This window comes from Papaver somniferum, chromosome 3, assembly GCF_003573695.1.
Source record: "Papaver somniferum cultivar HN1 chromosome 3, ASM357369v1, whole genome shotgun sequence".
Classification (NCBI taxonomy): Eukaryota; Viridiplantae; Streptophyta; class Magnoliopsida; order Ranunculales; family Papaveraceae; genus Papaver; species Papaver somniferum.
Window position 1 is genome coordinate 35,077,617 of NC_039360.1, and position 16,439 is coordinate 35,094,055.

The 16,439-nt window shown below is 36.5% G+C and overlaps 1 protein-coding gene and 1 long non-coding RNA gene across 2 annotated transcripts; both read left to right on the top strand.

The window, feature by feature from the left end:
- Window positions 1-7,198: 7,198 nt before the first annotated feature.
- Window positions 7,199-10,097, top strand: LOC113359284. Its single transcript, XM_026602947.1, has 5 exons — window positions 7,199-7,964; window positions 8,033-8,177; window positions 8,411-9,305; window positions 9,510-9,737; window positions 10,044-10,097. The coding sequence occupies exons 1-5, from the start codon at window positions 7,199-7,201 to the stop codon at window positions 10,095-10,097; spliced, it is 2,088 nt and encodes a 695-aa protein (XP_026458732.1).
- Window positions 10,098-11,192: 1,095 nt separating this feature from the next.
- LOC113361135 lies at window positions 11,193-12,524 on the top strand. Its single transcript, XR_003364961.1, has 4 exons — window positions 11,193-11,430; window positions 11,530-11,634; window positions 11,782-11,931; window positions 12,021-12,524. It is a non-coding gene; the product is annotated as an uncharacterized LOC113361135 (long non-coding RNA).
- Window positions 12,525-16,439: the final 3,915 nt, after the last annotated feature.

Below are 16,439 nucleotides of genomic sequence, written 5' to 3' on the forward strand. Positions count from 1 at the left end.
GTGAATAGTGGACAGATAACGTCTTTGTTTTTTTTTCTGTCCGTAATATGTTACTTTAGTATTTATTAACAAAAACTTTTGCTATCAGTATATGTTTTGCCGTCTATTTTGATTAAAGTTTATCTTTCACAATTGCATAGGAAAATGAAATCTCCTAAAAGATAACATGATGTTGAAATCATTGTTAATTCTGTATTGTCTTGGTTCGATTTTATAAATCATGATCGAAATTGTTCTCGATTATTAATAAGACATCCATGTACTATGTAACCATTCGTATCATTCGTTTTACAAGGGCTCAAAACCCATCTTGATTGGTTTATTACGAGTGGGGACGCTTATTTTTCTCTTCTTATTGTGCGACATGCATACAATCAACATCAGAAGATAACTTATTGGGTATAGAAGAAAAACAAAAAACTTCCATGTTATTGGAAAATTATACTATATGTTTTCTAGTATTCTAATTTACCAATGTCATATCTCATCATAGCATGTAGTAATGTTTCTTTAACATAATCTCGTCTTTGAAATTTTAACTCGATTATAGTATTATCATGTCTCATGTTTTATGTTGCATGGACACATCAAGAAAGTTGTCCTAATCATATCGGGCACACGAACGGACACGATACGATTATGAAACTTGCCTGACACACGATGGATACGCCACATCATGTGTCGCGTATAATCGACATTGGACACTTTGCAGACACTAATTGGACATTTTCAGACACGTCATAAATGATTCATTTTGGTTTGAAAAATCAAAATAAACTAAATGTGACGTTAATTTATTCTCCTTTTAGTCAAATCCAAATATTTTCATGAAAGATTTTGTCATTATTTTATTATTATTAATTTTATTTAATTATTAATCAAATATTCTAAAATTTAAAATAGTTATTTTGTTGAGTAGATTATTGTGGTTTGAGTAACACACATAAGGCGTTTTTGTAATTGGCTTTTTTGAGATTTGACATAAACTGTATCACGTTGTACCCATGTCCCATGTCCATGTCCATGCAACATAGTTCCCTTTACAAAATAATAAAATAAATTAAAATATGCAGTGGCACTCATATAGAAATAGTGGTAGACCCTTTAGTTCGAACCCACCACCCAACTACAAACAAGATGTGAAAATTTTCTCGATACATCGAGACAGTCGTGTGTGTATACTTGTGTGGATGTGGGGCAACAACCTAGGCTTGTGAAACACGAGGGAAAACACTTGTACGGTGCAAAATTGCAAATACATTTCAAGCCTGCTATCTCTCTACGATCCTTACTTGTTTAGATTTTCATCTTTTTGGTCGACTCTGCTTCTTCTTGAAATATTACAGGTACGATAACTACACACATTCGTTTCCACACGGTGAGTAGTCAGTAGTGCTCCTGAAATGTGTGCAGCAGTAAGAATATTCTAAGCATGGTACTATAATATACTCACGACATAAAATCCAAAAATATAAATTCGAAAGAACAGAGACTTTTGCCACCAATAATATGTAGATTGGGATGGCTGTCTTTCTCTTCTTCCCCTCCATGTTCTTCTTTTAAAATTTTAATCATTCTCGAGACTTGAACATCATACGATACGATGCGATATTAGTGGCATTATGAGCAGGCCACGTTTATGTGGTTTATGTTTGTCCTAAACGTCAGAAAAAGTAATGAAGGAGTAATATAATGTCACCAATAATGTACCAACCCGCTTAAATAATAATCTAGCTAAATTCCATTCAAGGACTTGTAACAATGTAGTTAATCGGAGCTCATGCTCTTCTTCTTGTACCATACCTTCTGTGCCAGTAGACAAATCTAATACTACTATGGAAGATCATAATAATAGCCCAATGTTAGAAAATTTTATCGATACCGGTGGCGAATTTGTTTAGCTGCTTTCCGATATATATTTTATATTTGTGAAAGAAAATAAAAAGTTAAGCCGCCACGAAGAAAAAAAAAAAAAAAAAATATACACAGACGGATACTAATAGGCATATGCTTGATTCTGTTGTTGTACCAGAGCTCACCAATGACAGGCTGTGGGAGAAAAGATTCATGTACTGTCTCCACTCGCAGACAGGGGCGGAGCCAAGGGTTGATTAACCCTGATTCTAGCCCCCCTAAAATCAAAATAATCACATTTTCATCCTTAGTTTTATCATAAATTTAGGATTTAGCTCACCATTATTTAGTATTTAGTCCACTAAACTTCATTATATTTATAGAATTTTTTTTAGCCCCCCTCTACATGAATGGCTGGTTCCTCCACTGCTGGCATATCGCTATTAACACCAACTATTTCTAGTTTATATACTTACTTATTCTACATTAATCTACACATAAGAAAATTACATTCTAAACAAGGGCTCGTACGTCCTTATTTGCTGTGATTAACTCTAGCGGATGTTTTTTTTTTCCTTTTTTCTTCCTAGCAATCTTTACCTCTTTTCCATCTCATTTCTTTGTTTTTTAATTTATTGTCAGTTTCTCTTGGTTTTTGATGTCCTAATTTTCCATCTCTTTTTTCCCCTCTATGTGTCAATTTCTGGTTCTAAGTAATTTGTTTTTTCTTTAATGGCAGATTAATTTCTTCCTTTACCTGTTGCCACGCATGGGTGTTGTAGAAATGTCCCATCATTCATCTGGGTTTCTATACAATTGGCAGTATCAAAGTTGGCGTTTTTTTTACAGTGGTGTGTAAGTTGTTCATCCTAATCTCTTATATCCATAGTTATCTGATTGGGATTCAGTATTTTGGGTTTCTCAAATTGCCTTTATCGAACACTGCTTCTGATGCTATCCATAGTCTAATAGCAACTTTGATCCCTGTAACTTTTTATCTTGTTTCTCAATTTATAAATTTTATCACCCATACTTATCTACTTTACATCTTGACACCTCCTACAGTTTCTTCTTATAAAAACCACATCATACCCATCTTTTTTCTTCATTCCCTTTTTTGTTCTAATTTTAACTTCTATTTCTTCACTACTATGGCTCGTCCTGCAATGAATAATATTGCTCAACATATGGAAAATGTTTCGATTAGTGAAGAACCTGTTAGAAGAAGGGTGATTATGCATTCTAATACTGCTATCTTAGCTGGTGTTAGGGATTGGCAGTTTAGTCTTGCTGGTAAGCTTTATGCTCCGAGGATTATGTCTTGGCAAGATGCAGAACGTGCAGTGAAATTTATTTGGCCTCATCTCAGAAGACACCATCAATGGTTTGTTCAGGTGCGTTCTTTAGAACCAAATATCTTTGTTATCAAATTTAGACTATCTGGAGACAAAGATGCAATTTTATTTGGTGGTGCCTGGAATTTTGATGGCCATCTGATTGTATTAAAGGATTGGAATCCCACTATGGATTATCATCTGCTAGACTTTAGGATCTCTCCTTTCTGGTTAGAATATAAATATCTTCTGCCTGAGTTCACCTATGCTGATATTTTAAGAATGTTTGGTAAAATTGTTGGAGAAGTAAGAGTAGCTGAGCCTGACGGTGTAAATCATCCTACCTCATCTAAGTATAGAGCTCTTGTTTTCATAAATGTTAATACTCCTCTGATTACTGGTATTACTACTGCTAATGCTGCTGGTGTTACTAGATGTATAGGTTTTTTTTTATGAGAAACAGTCGTATCGTCTTTGTCCTGAATGTAAGGTTCCTAATCATGAAGACAATGATTGTTCTGATATGACTCATATTCGACATGAAATGGAAGACATTGTTCGTGGGTTTAGTTTTGCAGAGCCAATTTTGCCTCCTCAACAAAATCCCCAAGAAGAAGTGCAATTGTTTTTATAACATGGATTTCAGAGGCGTAACAGACTATGCTTTCCCATTGAACAAGAACAACCTCGACCTTTTGATGGAATGAGTATTTCAATCTTCTCGGCTACAGATTCTGATGCCGGTGCTTCTTTTTCATACAACAATCAAGACCAGCCAGCTTCTTCTTTGAGACCGAGTTCTACCCTGACTGGTGCTGGTGCTAGTACTAGTGGTGTTAAGAAAATATTTAGAAGCACTCCCACTTTGGTTATAACGTCTGCACCTCATTCTCCAGCTGTTGATTTGAATGATAATATTGTTACTACTCAAGCTGATGATACTGCCTCTGTTGCAGATGTTAACTCTACTTCAAGCATGGTTAATGTATGGGACATTGCTGCAGCTAATGCTTATGATGCTCAGAATCATACTGATGCATGGCAACAGGTGATTGTCAAAACTTATCCTTGTTTGTTCATTTTTAGCCTGTTTTTTCTTTTATTTTATATTTATCATTTTTTTCCTCGCTGCTCTTTTTTTCTTTCCATGAAAATTCTTGCCTGGAATTTTCAGGGTATAGGTAATCCCCATACCCGTGACTATCTCCGTTTTTTCTTGACAAACAATGACCCGGATATTTTTTTCTTGTATGAAACCAAAGTTCAAAGTAATAACATGAAATTTTATCTCTCTCAGACTAGGTACCCTAACTATTGGTTTGATCCTTCTTTGGGTCTTTCTGGTGGTATCTCTCTTGCCTGGAAAAATGGAGTAGACATTGAAATCATGCACACAACCTCTGACTCTATACATGCTATCGTCCATGCCCATGATAATAATGTGGATTTTTTGATAACTTTTATGTATGGTTCTCATGAGGCTATAGAGAATTCTAATCAGCGGCAATATTTGATTGATATGTGGTAGGCTTGTAAAAGATATTATATTTAAATGCAAAACATTCCCCGGCAACGGCGCCAAAAACTTGGTAGGCTTTGGGATATGTATAAAATTAAGCGCAATAAAAACGGGGGCCTACAGTAATACCGCAAGTGCACGGTCGTCGGTTGTAGCTCGTGCAAGTACGGGTCGATCCACAGAGATCGGGTGTGTTTTGGAATGTTTCTAGCTAATTTAGGTTCCTAGATTTGCTTTGGGCTTAAAAGCCTTTTGGAAGTGTTGGGCTTAATGTACTATTGGGTTTGTTCTCAATAAAAGGAACTGAGCTTGGGCTCAGTTTGTTCTTTGAAATGCAAATGGGCTTTGGCCTTAAACTTAGGCTTTGGCCTCAATGAAATTGGGCTTTGGTTACTGAGGACTGGGCCTTTGGGCTTTGGACTCAGTTGTTGAACTAGGCCTTTGCTTGGCTGCAGGAGTAGCAAGAAGTGGCAGCAGCTTGGCAGGGCAGCTGCAACAGGGAGTGGTAAACAGCAACAGCAGCTGCAGCAGAAGAATGGAGATAGTGATGCAGCAAGAACTGCAGGAAGGCAGCAGCAGCAGCTGCAAGGGAAGAAGTGACAGCAGCTTGGCAGGAGAAGTAGCAACTGCACAAGCAGGGGAAAGAGCTGCACAGCAAGGCAAGTGCACAACAGGAAAAGAAATAGCAGCAGGGGAAACAAACAATGCAAAGCAATGAAAGAACTAAACAGCAGAAAACAAAACAATGCACAAAAGCAAAACAAAATGAGATGAACCAAGGCTTAAAGCCAAGGGCAGGGTTGTGGTGAAGAAACTGAAATGAGGCAATACTAAGGCAGCATACAGGCAAACAGGAGGTATACTAAAAGAATGGAAGAGAACTAGCTTGCTATAAGCACTAGTTTCTCCCAATGCACAATCAACACTACAACCTAAGCATACACAAGAATGGAAAGAAAATCAGCTTGCTTTAAGCACTGATTTCTTCCATTACACAATTAGCACAAAGCTTCAAAGATGTATCTAGCCTAGCATTCCCTCAAATGTAACAGCACAGTAAACACAACAGTGAACATGTAACAAGCATCAACAGGAATGAAATGCATTAACAGGACACAAGTATTAACAATGAACATTTAACTAACAGCAAGTTTAACAGCAAGTTTAGCAAGTTTAACATAACAGTGAACATAAACATCAACAATGAACACAAACAATGAACAGAATTGAAATTAAACAGGACATGAAATTGAAAAGTTAAAACTACTGAAATTGAGCTGTAACATGAAAATTAACAGTTTAACAGAACTTTGAGAGCTCTGGATGTTGGCTACTCCAAACATAGTTTCTAACACAACCCATAGTCCCAATTTATACCCAATTACATCATTAGGGTTTTCCAATAAAAATCCCCAAACTGACAGTAGATAGGGTTGGTGATTACTCACCTAATTTGATGTAGCCACATCAAATTGAGCTCGACCCATTACCCTCCTTGTCCTTCTCTACCTCTCCATGCCTTCAATTGCTTCTCTAGCACACGTTAATCCATCAATCCATAACCTAGGGTTTATGTTAGGTAATGAGTTGATGGGATAAAGGGCTAGAATGATGGGGGAAGGTGTTCAATCACGTGTAGGATGATGACGGAGGTGGTATGGTGGTGTTTGGTGGCGACAGGCAGAGGTGGCGATGATGGTGGTGACAGTTGCAGGGTGATGGTTCTGCAGAGGAGTAAGGTGGAGAAGAAAGTGGCTCGATGGTTTGGGAGAAGGGTGCGTTTGGGTGAGGTGTAGGTGCTCGGTCGCTAGGGTGTGAGTCGAGTGTATCTAGTTTGATGATCTGCGACGCTTAGCCGTGGGATGCGAAGATGGTAGGTAGATCGGATGGTTCCTACTGATGAGGTTGGTAGCGACCGTCAGATATTTTGATACAACGAAGTTAACGGCTCTAGATGGGGTTAGGTGTTGTAGTGTAAAGCGGAGATATCAAACGTTGATGAACAGCAAGGGAGCGACCGTTGGATTCAACTACCATCTAATCTGAAGGCTTGGAATTTCAGCGCTGTGGTGCTCGGCAGAGACTTCAGATTTTGATGCTCTATGAAGGAGCGACCGTCGGATGCTCCTGAGAACTGATCTGATGGCTGATAACGGAGGCGCTTTTGTGTGTAGAAAATGAGGTTGTGCGCACCATTCTTCGCGGCTTCCTTGCGTAGTTTCTCCCGGCTTTTCACTACTTTTCTGCTCTTTTTGCCCCGCGACTCATCCGAACTTTATTTATTACCTAAAAATGCAAAATTAATTAATAAAAATATTTATTCTTGAAAACAATGAAAATACAGAATATGGGATAAAATGTAGAATTAATGCATAAAAGATGAGTTAAATTGCCAACAAAAAGGGATAAATATATACAATATTTGGCACTCATCAATATGCATTCATATGTTGATCTTCCTTGGGTACTTTTTGGGGATTTAAATTTCACTATGCATGATTCAGAAACCCATAGTTCAAGAGTCACTCATCCTCATCATGCTAGACATGTTAGGAATTATGTTCAACAATTAGGGCTCATTGACTTAGGTTTCTCAGGAGTTGACCCTACTTGGTCAAATCATCGCAGTGGAGATGATCATGTATCTGCTCGTCTAGATAGGGCTTTAGTGAACAGTCGATGGATCAATCATTATACAACTGCTCATCTTCAACACTTAATTCCGATTGCTTCGGATCACTGCCCAATTTTTCTCCATACGGTTCCTGCTGCTAGTAAAAGTTCTCCTTTTAAGCTCTACAAGTGTTGGTTTCAACTGGATTCATGTACTGATACTATTTCTCGAAGTTGGCATCAACAATATTCGGGGTCTCCATCCTTTCAGTTTTCTAGTAAGCTAAAATTTACTAGAACTCAGCTGCAATTGTGGAAGAAAATGTCCTTTGGCAACATCGAAAGTAATCTTCAAAACATTCAAAATCAGCTTCAACGTTGCTATGACAATAATTTGACTTCTTCTCATCCTCAGGTTAAACGGTTAAGTTCATCCTTGCAGCAATGGCTTTCAATTCATAAGGAGTTCTTCATGCAAAAATCAGGTGATAAATTTATTGAGACTGACAGAAACACATCTTATTTCCATTCATTAGCTAATTATAATAAAAAAAAATCAAATATTAATGCTATTCAGGGTCCTTTGGGAATTTGGTATGACAACAGAAGTGATATTGAAGCTATTTTTTTGAATCATTTTGCAAGTATCTCTACTTCTTCTAAACCTCGGACTAATAATGAGATTATGCAGCTTTTTACACTTTCTATTTAGAAACTCAGAACAACAGTCTTATCCAGATTCCTGATGCTCAAGAAATTAAAGATGTTGTGTTTCAATCAGGCCTTGGGATTCTCCGGGTAATGATGGGTTTCAGGCGGCTTTTTATCAACAATGCTGGGATATTGTCGGCTCAGAGGTAATTTCCATGGTTCAACACTTTTTCACTCATAAACATATGATTAAAGCCATCAATCATACCTATCAAGTACTAGTTCCTAAAATTCAAAACCCGAAAACCCCAGCTGATTACAGACCAATCAGTCTGTGTAATGTTAGCTATAAAATTATTTCAAAATTTTTGGCTAACCGTCTTAAACCTCTTCTCCCTGACCTTATATCCCCTACTCAAACTGTTTTTGTCTCTGGAAGACATATCCATGACAATATTATTATTGCTCATGAGATATTGCATAGTATGAAAACTAAGAAGATTAACAAGGCTTTAGTTGGATTAAAGTTAGATATGTCGAAAGCTTTCGACAGGGTAGAATGGTCATTCTTGCTTTCTATTTTTCGCCAACTAGGTTTTCATGCTGACTGGATTACTTTAATTGAGCAATGCATTTCTACTTCAAATATCTCTATTTTGATTAATGGTAGTCCTTCTTCGACTTTTTCTCCGACTCAGGGTATTCGTCAAGGCGACCCACTGTCTCCGTATTTGTTTCTTTTCATCATGGAAGCTTTCTCTCTTCTTATGAAGCTTAACATTGATTCTGGTCATCTTTCAGGAATTAAAATTAATCGTCATTGTTCTTCATTCAATCATCTGTTTTTTGCAGATGATTGTTTGTTATTTTTTCAAGTCGATTCTTCTCAAATGAGACATCTTCAACATTTGCTTCACATTTTTGGGCAAGCTTCAGGTCAGGTTATAAATATGCAGAAATCAACTTTGTTTTTTGGTAAACATACTTCTAATGCTCATAAGTCTTGTATAACTAGTATTCTTGGTATGAAAGTTGTGGGACTAGGAGACAAATATTTGGGTATACCTCTTCTGCTTCACAGATCTAGACATCAGAACTGCCAAGGTATAACTGATAACATGTATAATAAGTTGCAGGGTTGGCAGAGTAAAATTGTTAATCAAACTGGAAGAACTACGCAAGTGAATTCTGTTCTCAGCACCATGGGCATGTACCAGATGCATGTATTTAAATTACCTGAAACTACCATCCAACAAATGGACAGAATTCAGCGGAATTATTGGTGGAACAATTACAACAATCCTCATTCTCAAAAGTTCATCTCTTGGAGTAAGGTATGTTTACCTAAAAGATTTGGTGGATTAGGCCTTAAAAATTTAAGTAATTACAACTTAGAATTTCTCGCAAAACTGGCCTGGCAATTATTACACAACCAAGATGCTTTGTGGGCAAAATCGTTGAAAGGCGAACATTTTCCTCATAATGACTTGTAATTTTTTCCACCACCTGAAAATTCTAATTCGAGTTGGATATGGCAGAGTATCTGTATTGGACTAGAGATTGTATTGAAAAATGCTAAATGGCAAGTAGGTAATGGTTCAAGTATCAACATCTGGACCTCTAACTGGATTCCTTCTTTGAGTTCTGCATTACAAGATTGGAGTGATCTAAATACTCGCAACTATCAGTGGGTTTCTAAGCTTATTGATACCAATACTGAGCAATGGAATGTGCCGCTTCGTCATCAACTTTTTACACTTGATCAGGTGAACTCCATATTAATTATTCCTATTCAGTTAGATCAAGAAGATAAATTAATATGAACCTTTACAAGTTCTGGTATTTTTACAACAGCCTCAACCTACAAAATGCTTTGTGACAAGGATTTAGTCAAAGACAACTCTATGGGATTATCTCAACAGTTTTGGTTAACTTTCTGGAAGTTAAAAGTTCCTTACAAGTTTCAGATTTTTCTATGGAAAGTAATCCATAATGTTGTTTCAGTTAAAGCAAGAATCTTCAATCATATGCATAATGTTGATTCTAACTGTGTGCTTTGCAATTTAAATCAGATAGAAGACCTGGATCATATGTTGCTTCATTACCCTTTCTCTAAGGCGATATGACAGTATTACTTCCCTCACCAGTTTCTCTCTATTTTGCAGCACTCTACTGTCTTATCTTGGATTCAGACTTGGCAGATAAAATATTCCTTCTTCAACATCCAGAAGACTCCTCAGATTATTCACTTAGCCATGTGCATTATTCATCTCATTTGGAAACTCAGGTGTAGAACTGTTTTTAGCAACATCACCCCAAATCATAACTCTGTCATCTATCAAGTTAACTCATACATTCCACAACATCATTTAGGCAGCCCTCCTTCTAATTATAATCATCCTCAAATGTTAATTCCTTACATAAGTCATGTTGTAAGAAATATTTCTGTTTAATATATGGTTGAAACCAAAAACAAAATCCAAAAACATGCTATTTTGATTCAATTTGAAACCCTTATTAAAGGTTCCTTGAAAGATTCTCAATATTTGTTGCCAAGGTATGGTAAATCTCTTACATTTATCTACTCTGTACATCTTAATCGTGCATTCACCCTAATTCAATTTTTGATTTTATAATCTTTTTTCTAGTTTTGAATTTAGTTTGGTTTTATCATTTTTCTTCACTATACTGAAAAACCAGATGCGAACTCTCGAGTCCTTGACTCTGTGCAATAAGAGCATATCATGGAGTGCGAACCTTAGATAGTTGAACCACTTAAAGGGCAGCATGGTTTAAATGTATACCCGACCAGTATAGTTATCAATGCTCAAGAAAGACATTGAAATGAGTATTTATGTTCGGGGTTTTGCTTAAGTGTGTATCTCACAAAGTAGTTTAAAAGAGTTTATAGGTCTTAGAGTTTCCTAGTTCCAACTGTTTCTAATTGGTAGTGTTTCTGTTTCTATTTCGGAAGGCAGCAGCCCTATGCACAAAGGCGGGAAAGAAGTTGAAGCTAGTGTAACTGAACTCGGAAGTTGAAGATAGTACTTGTCTAGTTGTGTTTATTGAATATCTAGCTATATGTCACTAATTGCCAAGGTGTTGTAATGTCCCGTCTCTTCTCTTATTCACCTTGATTTATAAATGGGATATATGACTGCAATGGCTAATACTTAATCTTATTACTGCAGTGTTTCCTCCTTACGTTTATCTGGGGGGTGGGGGCTGGTGGTGGTGGTGGTGGTGGTAAAATTGATGGATCCAATAACTTATGCAAAACTTCTGTGTTGAATTCTCCATCTTCTGAGACCGACTGGAGTTTTTTATGGACATTCTAATCGTGTTTTAATTATAATTTACAAAACATTATGTAAAGATCATGGTACTCCTTCAAGAGATTTGGTGAGAAGAAGGGTATCTAGGGGGAACAATTCGTCTCTGAGGAGCTTTGCAGACAACGTAATATAGATGCTCTCCTTTTCTTTAATTCCGTGCATCCTTTTATCTACTCTGCTAAATATTTTGAGCTGAAAACTAACTTGTGATGTATATGTGCAGGAAGCTTATAATAACTTTATGGGGACTCTGACGAATGGCATCAACGGTTCTAATAACAAGGACAGGAGAAGATATATGATGTATATTGATGACCTGGCATATGAGGTTAAATTGATTTGAAATTATAGTACATAAAAAAAATTGCAACTTTTTATTGCTTTTGTTTGGTACATTTTCTTGATTCACAGAGTTTTATATGAGTAAAACTACTAGGTAAGGTATTAAGATGTGAGTTTACATTGCGAACTGCAGGAACTATCAGAACTGGAGAAAAGAATTGGCAGCCATAAACTTGGGTCATCAGAAAAAACCATGTTAGATGAGTTGAAGGCGCGGACTCTTATTGAATGTTCAATGCCTAAAGATGTAAATCAGGAAACTGGAATATCCTCTATATGTTAGGTAGTTTATCAAGGTTCATTACAAAATTTTCAGCCACGACAGTAGTGCTCAAATTATATAATGTACGATTTTTCTTGTTTATTTCACAGGATGAATATGAGAGCCAGGAAAAAGTTACAATTCTGATGTGTGGTCATGAATACCATACTGACTGCATGAGACAATGGTTGATGGAGAAGAATTTTTGCCCTATATGCAAGCGAGATCAGCCCTATGTTTGACCTTTGAAGAGGATATTACAATCGAAGTTGCTCTTGCTACGTTTTGTTCTATGGCGGATCTGTTTATTTATTTCATGTCTTGATAAAGTTCTTAGGTTTTGGAAGAGGTGAACTTATTTAAGGATCCAAGGAAATTGCCGCTATAAGGTAGAAGTCTGAAACCTAGAAGTCTGATTTCTTGACTATTCATGTCTTGATCTAGTTATGGCGTACTTGAGCAAGGATCGTTTTCCTAGTGGTACCTACAACAAGACGAAGTACAAAAAGATTGATGCATTCTCAAGAAGATCTGCGACAATGCTTATGTTATTGACCTCCCAGCTCATATGAATATCTCGTCCACATTCAACGTCAAGGATATTTTTCCTTATTTCCCCGGTGATATTTCTGGATTTAGTATCAGCTAGGCGGTGTGGCCTGGTGAATTTCAAATAGGGTTCTCCGTGGATGTTAATTTTTATCTTTTGATGTACTACATGAAATTTCTGATAGTAAACGTTCCATATGTGCATTCAGAAGCCAGTGGATTGATTAAACTTTTACATTGTTTCTGCTCTTTTTGTCACATAACAAATGTCATGTTTTTTGTGTTACTACTCAAGCTGATGATACTGCCTCTGTTGAAGATGTTAACTCTACTTCAAGCATGGTTAATGTATGGGACATTGCTGCAGCTAATGCTTATGATGCTCAGAATCATACTGATGCATGGCAACAGGTGATTGTCAAAACTTATCCTTGTTTGTTCATTTTTAGCCTGTTTTTTCTTTTATTTTATATTTATCATTTTCTTCCTCGCTGCTCTTTTTTGCTTTCCATGAAAATTCTTGCCTGGAATTGTCAGGGTATAGGTAATCCCCATACCCGTGACTCTCTCCGTTTTTTCTTGACAAACAATGACCCGGATATTTTTTTCTTGTATGAAACCAAAGTTCAAAGTAATAACATGAAATTTTATCTCTCTCAGACTAGGTACCCTAACTATTGGTTTGATCCTTCTTTGGGTCTTTCTGGTGGTATCTCTCTTGCCTGGAAAAATGGAGTAGACATTGAAATCATGCACACAACCTCTGACTCTATACATGCTATTGTCCATGCCCATGATAATAATGTGGATTTTTTGATAACTTTTATGTATGGTGCTCATGATGCTATAGAGAATTCTAATCAGCGGCAGTATTTGATTGATATGCATTCATATGTTGATCTTCCTTGGGTACTTTTGGGGGATTTAAATTTCACTATGCATGATTCAGAAACCCATAGTTCAAGAGTCACTCATCCTCATCATGCTAGACATGTTAGGAATTATGTTCAACAATTAGGGCTCATTGACTTAGGTTTTTCAGGAGTTGACCTTACTTGGTCAAATCATCGCAGTGGAGATGATCATGTATCTGCTCGTCTAGATAGGGCTTTAGTGAATAGTCGATGGATCAATCATTATACAACTTCTCATCTTCAACACTTAATTCCGATTGCTTCGGATCACTGCCCAATTTTGCTCCATACGGTTCCTGCTGCTAGTAAAAGTTCTCCTTTTAAGCTCTACAAATGTTGGTTTCAACTGGATTCATGTACTGATACTATTTCTCGAAGTTGGCATCAACAATATTCGGGGTCTCCATCCTTTCAGTTTTCTAGTAAGCTAAAATTTACTAGAACTCAGCTGCAATTGTGGAAGAAAATGTCCTTTGGCAACATCGAAAGTAATCTTCAAAACATTCAAAATCAGCTTCAACGTTGCTATGACAATAATTTTCCTTCTTCTCATCCTCAGGTTAAACGGTTAAGTTCATCCTTGCAGCAATGGATTTCAATTCAGAAGGAGTTCTTCATGCAAAAAGCAGGTGATAAATTTATTGAAACTGACAGAAACACATCTTATTTCCATTCATTAGCTAATTATAATAAAAAAAAAGATCAAATATTAATGTTATTCAGGGTCCTTTGGGAATTTGGTATGACAACAGAAGTGATATTGAAGCTATTTTTTTGAATCATTTTGCAAGTATCTCTACTTCTTCTAAACCTCGGACTAATAATGAGATTATGCAGCTTTTTACACTTTCTATTTAGAAACTCAGAACAACAGTCTTATCCAGATTCCTGATGATCAAGAAATTAAAGATGTTGTGTTTCAATCAGGCCTTGGGATTCTCCGGGTAATGATGGGTTTCAGGCGGCTTTTTATCAACAATGCTGGGATATTGTCGGCTCAGAGGTAATTTCCATGGTTCAACACTTTTTCACTCATAAACATATGATTAAAGCCATCAATCATACCTATCAAGTACTAGTTCCTAAAATTCAATACCCGAAAACCCCAGCTGATTACAGACCACTCAGTCTGTGTAATGTTAGCTATAAAATTATTTCAAAATTTTTGGCTAACCGTCTTAAACCTCTTCTCCCTGACCTTATATCCCCTACTCAAACTGTTTTTGTCTCTGGAAGACATATCCATGACAATATTATTATTTCTCATGAGATATTGCATAGTATGAAAACTAAGAAGATTAACAAGGCTTTAGTTGGATTAAAGTTAGATATGTCGAAAGCTTTCGACAGGGTAGAATGGTCATTCTTGCTTTCTATTTTTCGCCAACTAGGTTTTCATGCTGACTGGATTACTTTAATTGAGCAATGCATTTCTACTTCAAATACCTCTATTTTGATTAATGGTAGTCCTTCTTCGACTTTTTCTCCGACTCAGGGTATTCGTCAAGGCGACCCACTGTCTCCGTATTTGTTTCTTTTCATCATGGAAGCTTTCTCTCTTCTTATGAAGCTTAACATTGATTCTGGTCATCTTTCAGGAATTAAAATTAATCGTCATTGTTCTTCATTCAATCATCTGTTTTTTGCAGATGATTGTTTGTTATTTTTTCAAGTCGATTCTTCTCAGATGAGACATCTTCAACATTTGCTTCACATTTTTGGGCAAGCTTCAGGTCAGGTTATAAATATGCAGAAATCAACTTTGTTTTTTGGTAAACATACTTCTAATGCTCATAAGTCTTGTATAACTAGTATTCTTGGTATGAAAGTTGTGGGACTAGGAGACAAATATTTGGGTATACCTCTTCTGCTTCACAGATCTAGACATCAGAACTGCCAAGGTATAACTGAGAACATGTATAATAAGTTGCAGGGTTGGCAGAGTAAAATTGTTAATCAAGCTGGAAGAACTACGCAAGTGAATTCTGTTCTCAGCACCATGGGCATGTACCAGATGCAGGTATTTAAATTACCTGAAACTACCATCCAACAAATGGACAGAATTCAGCGGAATTATTGGTGGAACAATTACAACAATCCTCATTCTCAAAAGTTCATCTCTTGGAGTAAGGTATGTTTACCTAAAAGATTTGGTGGATTAGGCCTTAAAAATTTAAGTAATTACAACTTAGAATTTCTTGCAAAACTGGCCTGGAAATTATTACACAACCAAGATGCTTTGTGGGCGAAATCGTTGATAGGCGAACATTTTCCTCATAATGACTTGCAATTTTTTCCACCACCTGAAAATTCGAATTCGAGTTGGATATGGCAGAGTATCTGTATTGGACTAGAGATTGTATTACTTCCCTCACCAGTTTCTCTCTATTTTGCAGCACTCTACTGTCTTATCTTGGATTCAGACTTGGCAGTTAAAATATTCCTTCTTCAACATCCAGAAGACTCCTCAGATTATTCACTTAACCATGTGCATTATTCATCTCATTTGGAAACTCAGGTGTAGAGCTGTTTTTAGCAACATCACCCCAAATCATAACTCTGTCATCTATCAAGTTAACTCATACATTCCACAACATCATTTAGCCAGCCCTCCTTCTAATTATAATCATCCTCAAATATTAATTCCTTACATAAGTCATGATGTAAGAAATATTTCTGTTTAATATATGGTTGTTTCTTTGTTAAAAAAAAGAAAAGAAAACTCTGGCGGATACTAGATTTTATTCTTATTGTTTCTTTGTTTATATCAAGATTATAAAATAATGGAATTGTTAATTATCAAGATTGATTAACTGAAGATTCACCTCTAATTATATGGATCCGGCCGACAATATCTTGATTCTCCCATAGACTGTAGCTGGAGCTGATACATCTCGTGGTCCTGAAGTAGCATTTTTCTCAAACTTCATTTTGATTTACTCATATTAGTCAACTGCGTACAAAGCTTTAATTAGACAATGAAAACGAGCACGTCTGTCGTTGCTTATTCTATTAAGGTGATGAATATTATTCGATTAGAGTGATCTTCCTTTCTAGCTTTGATTA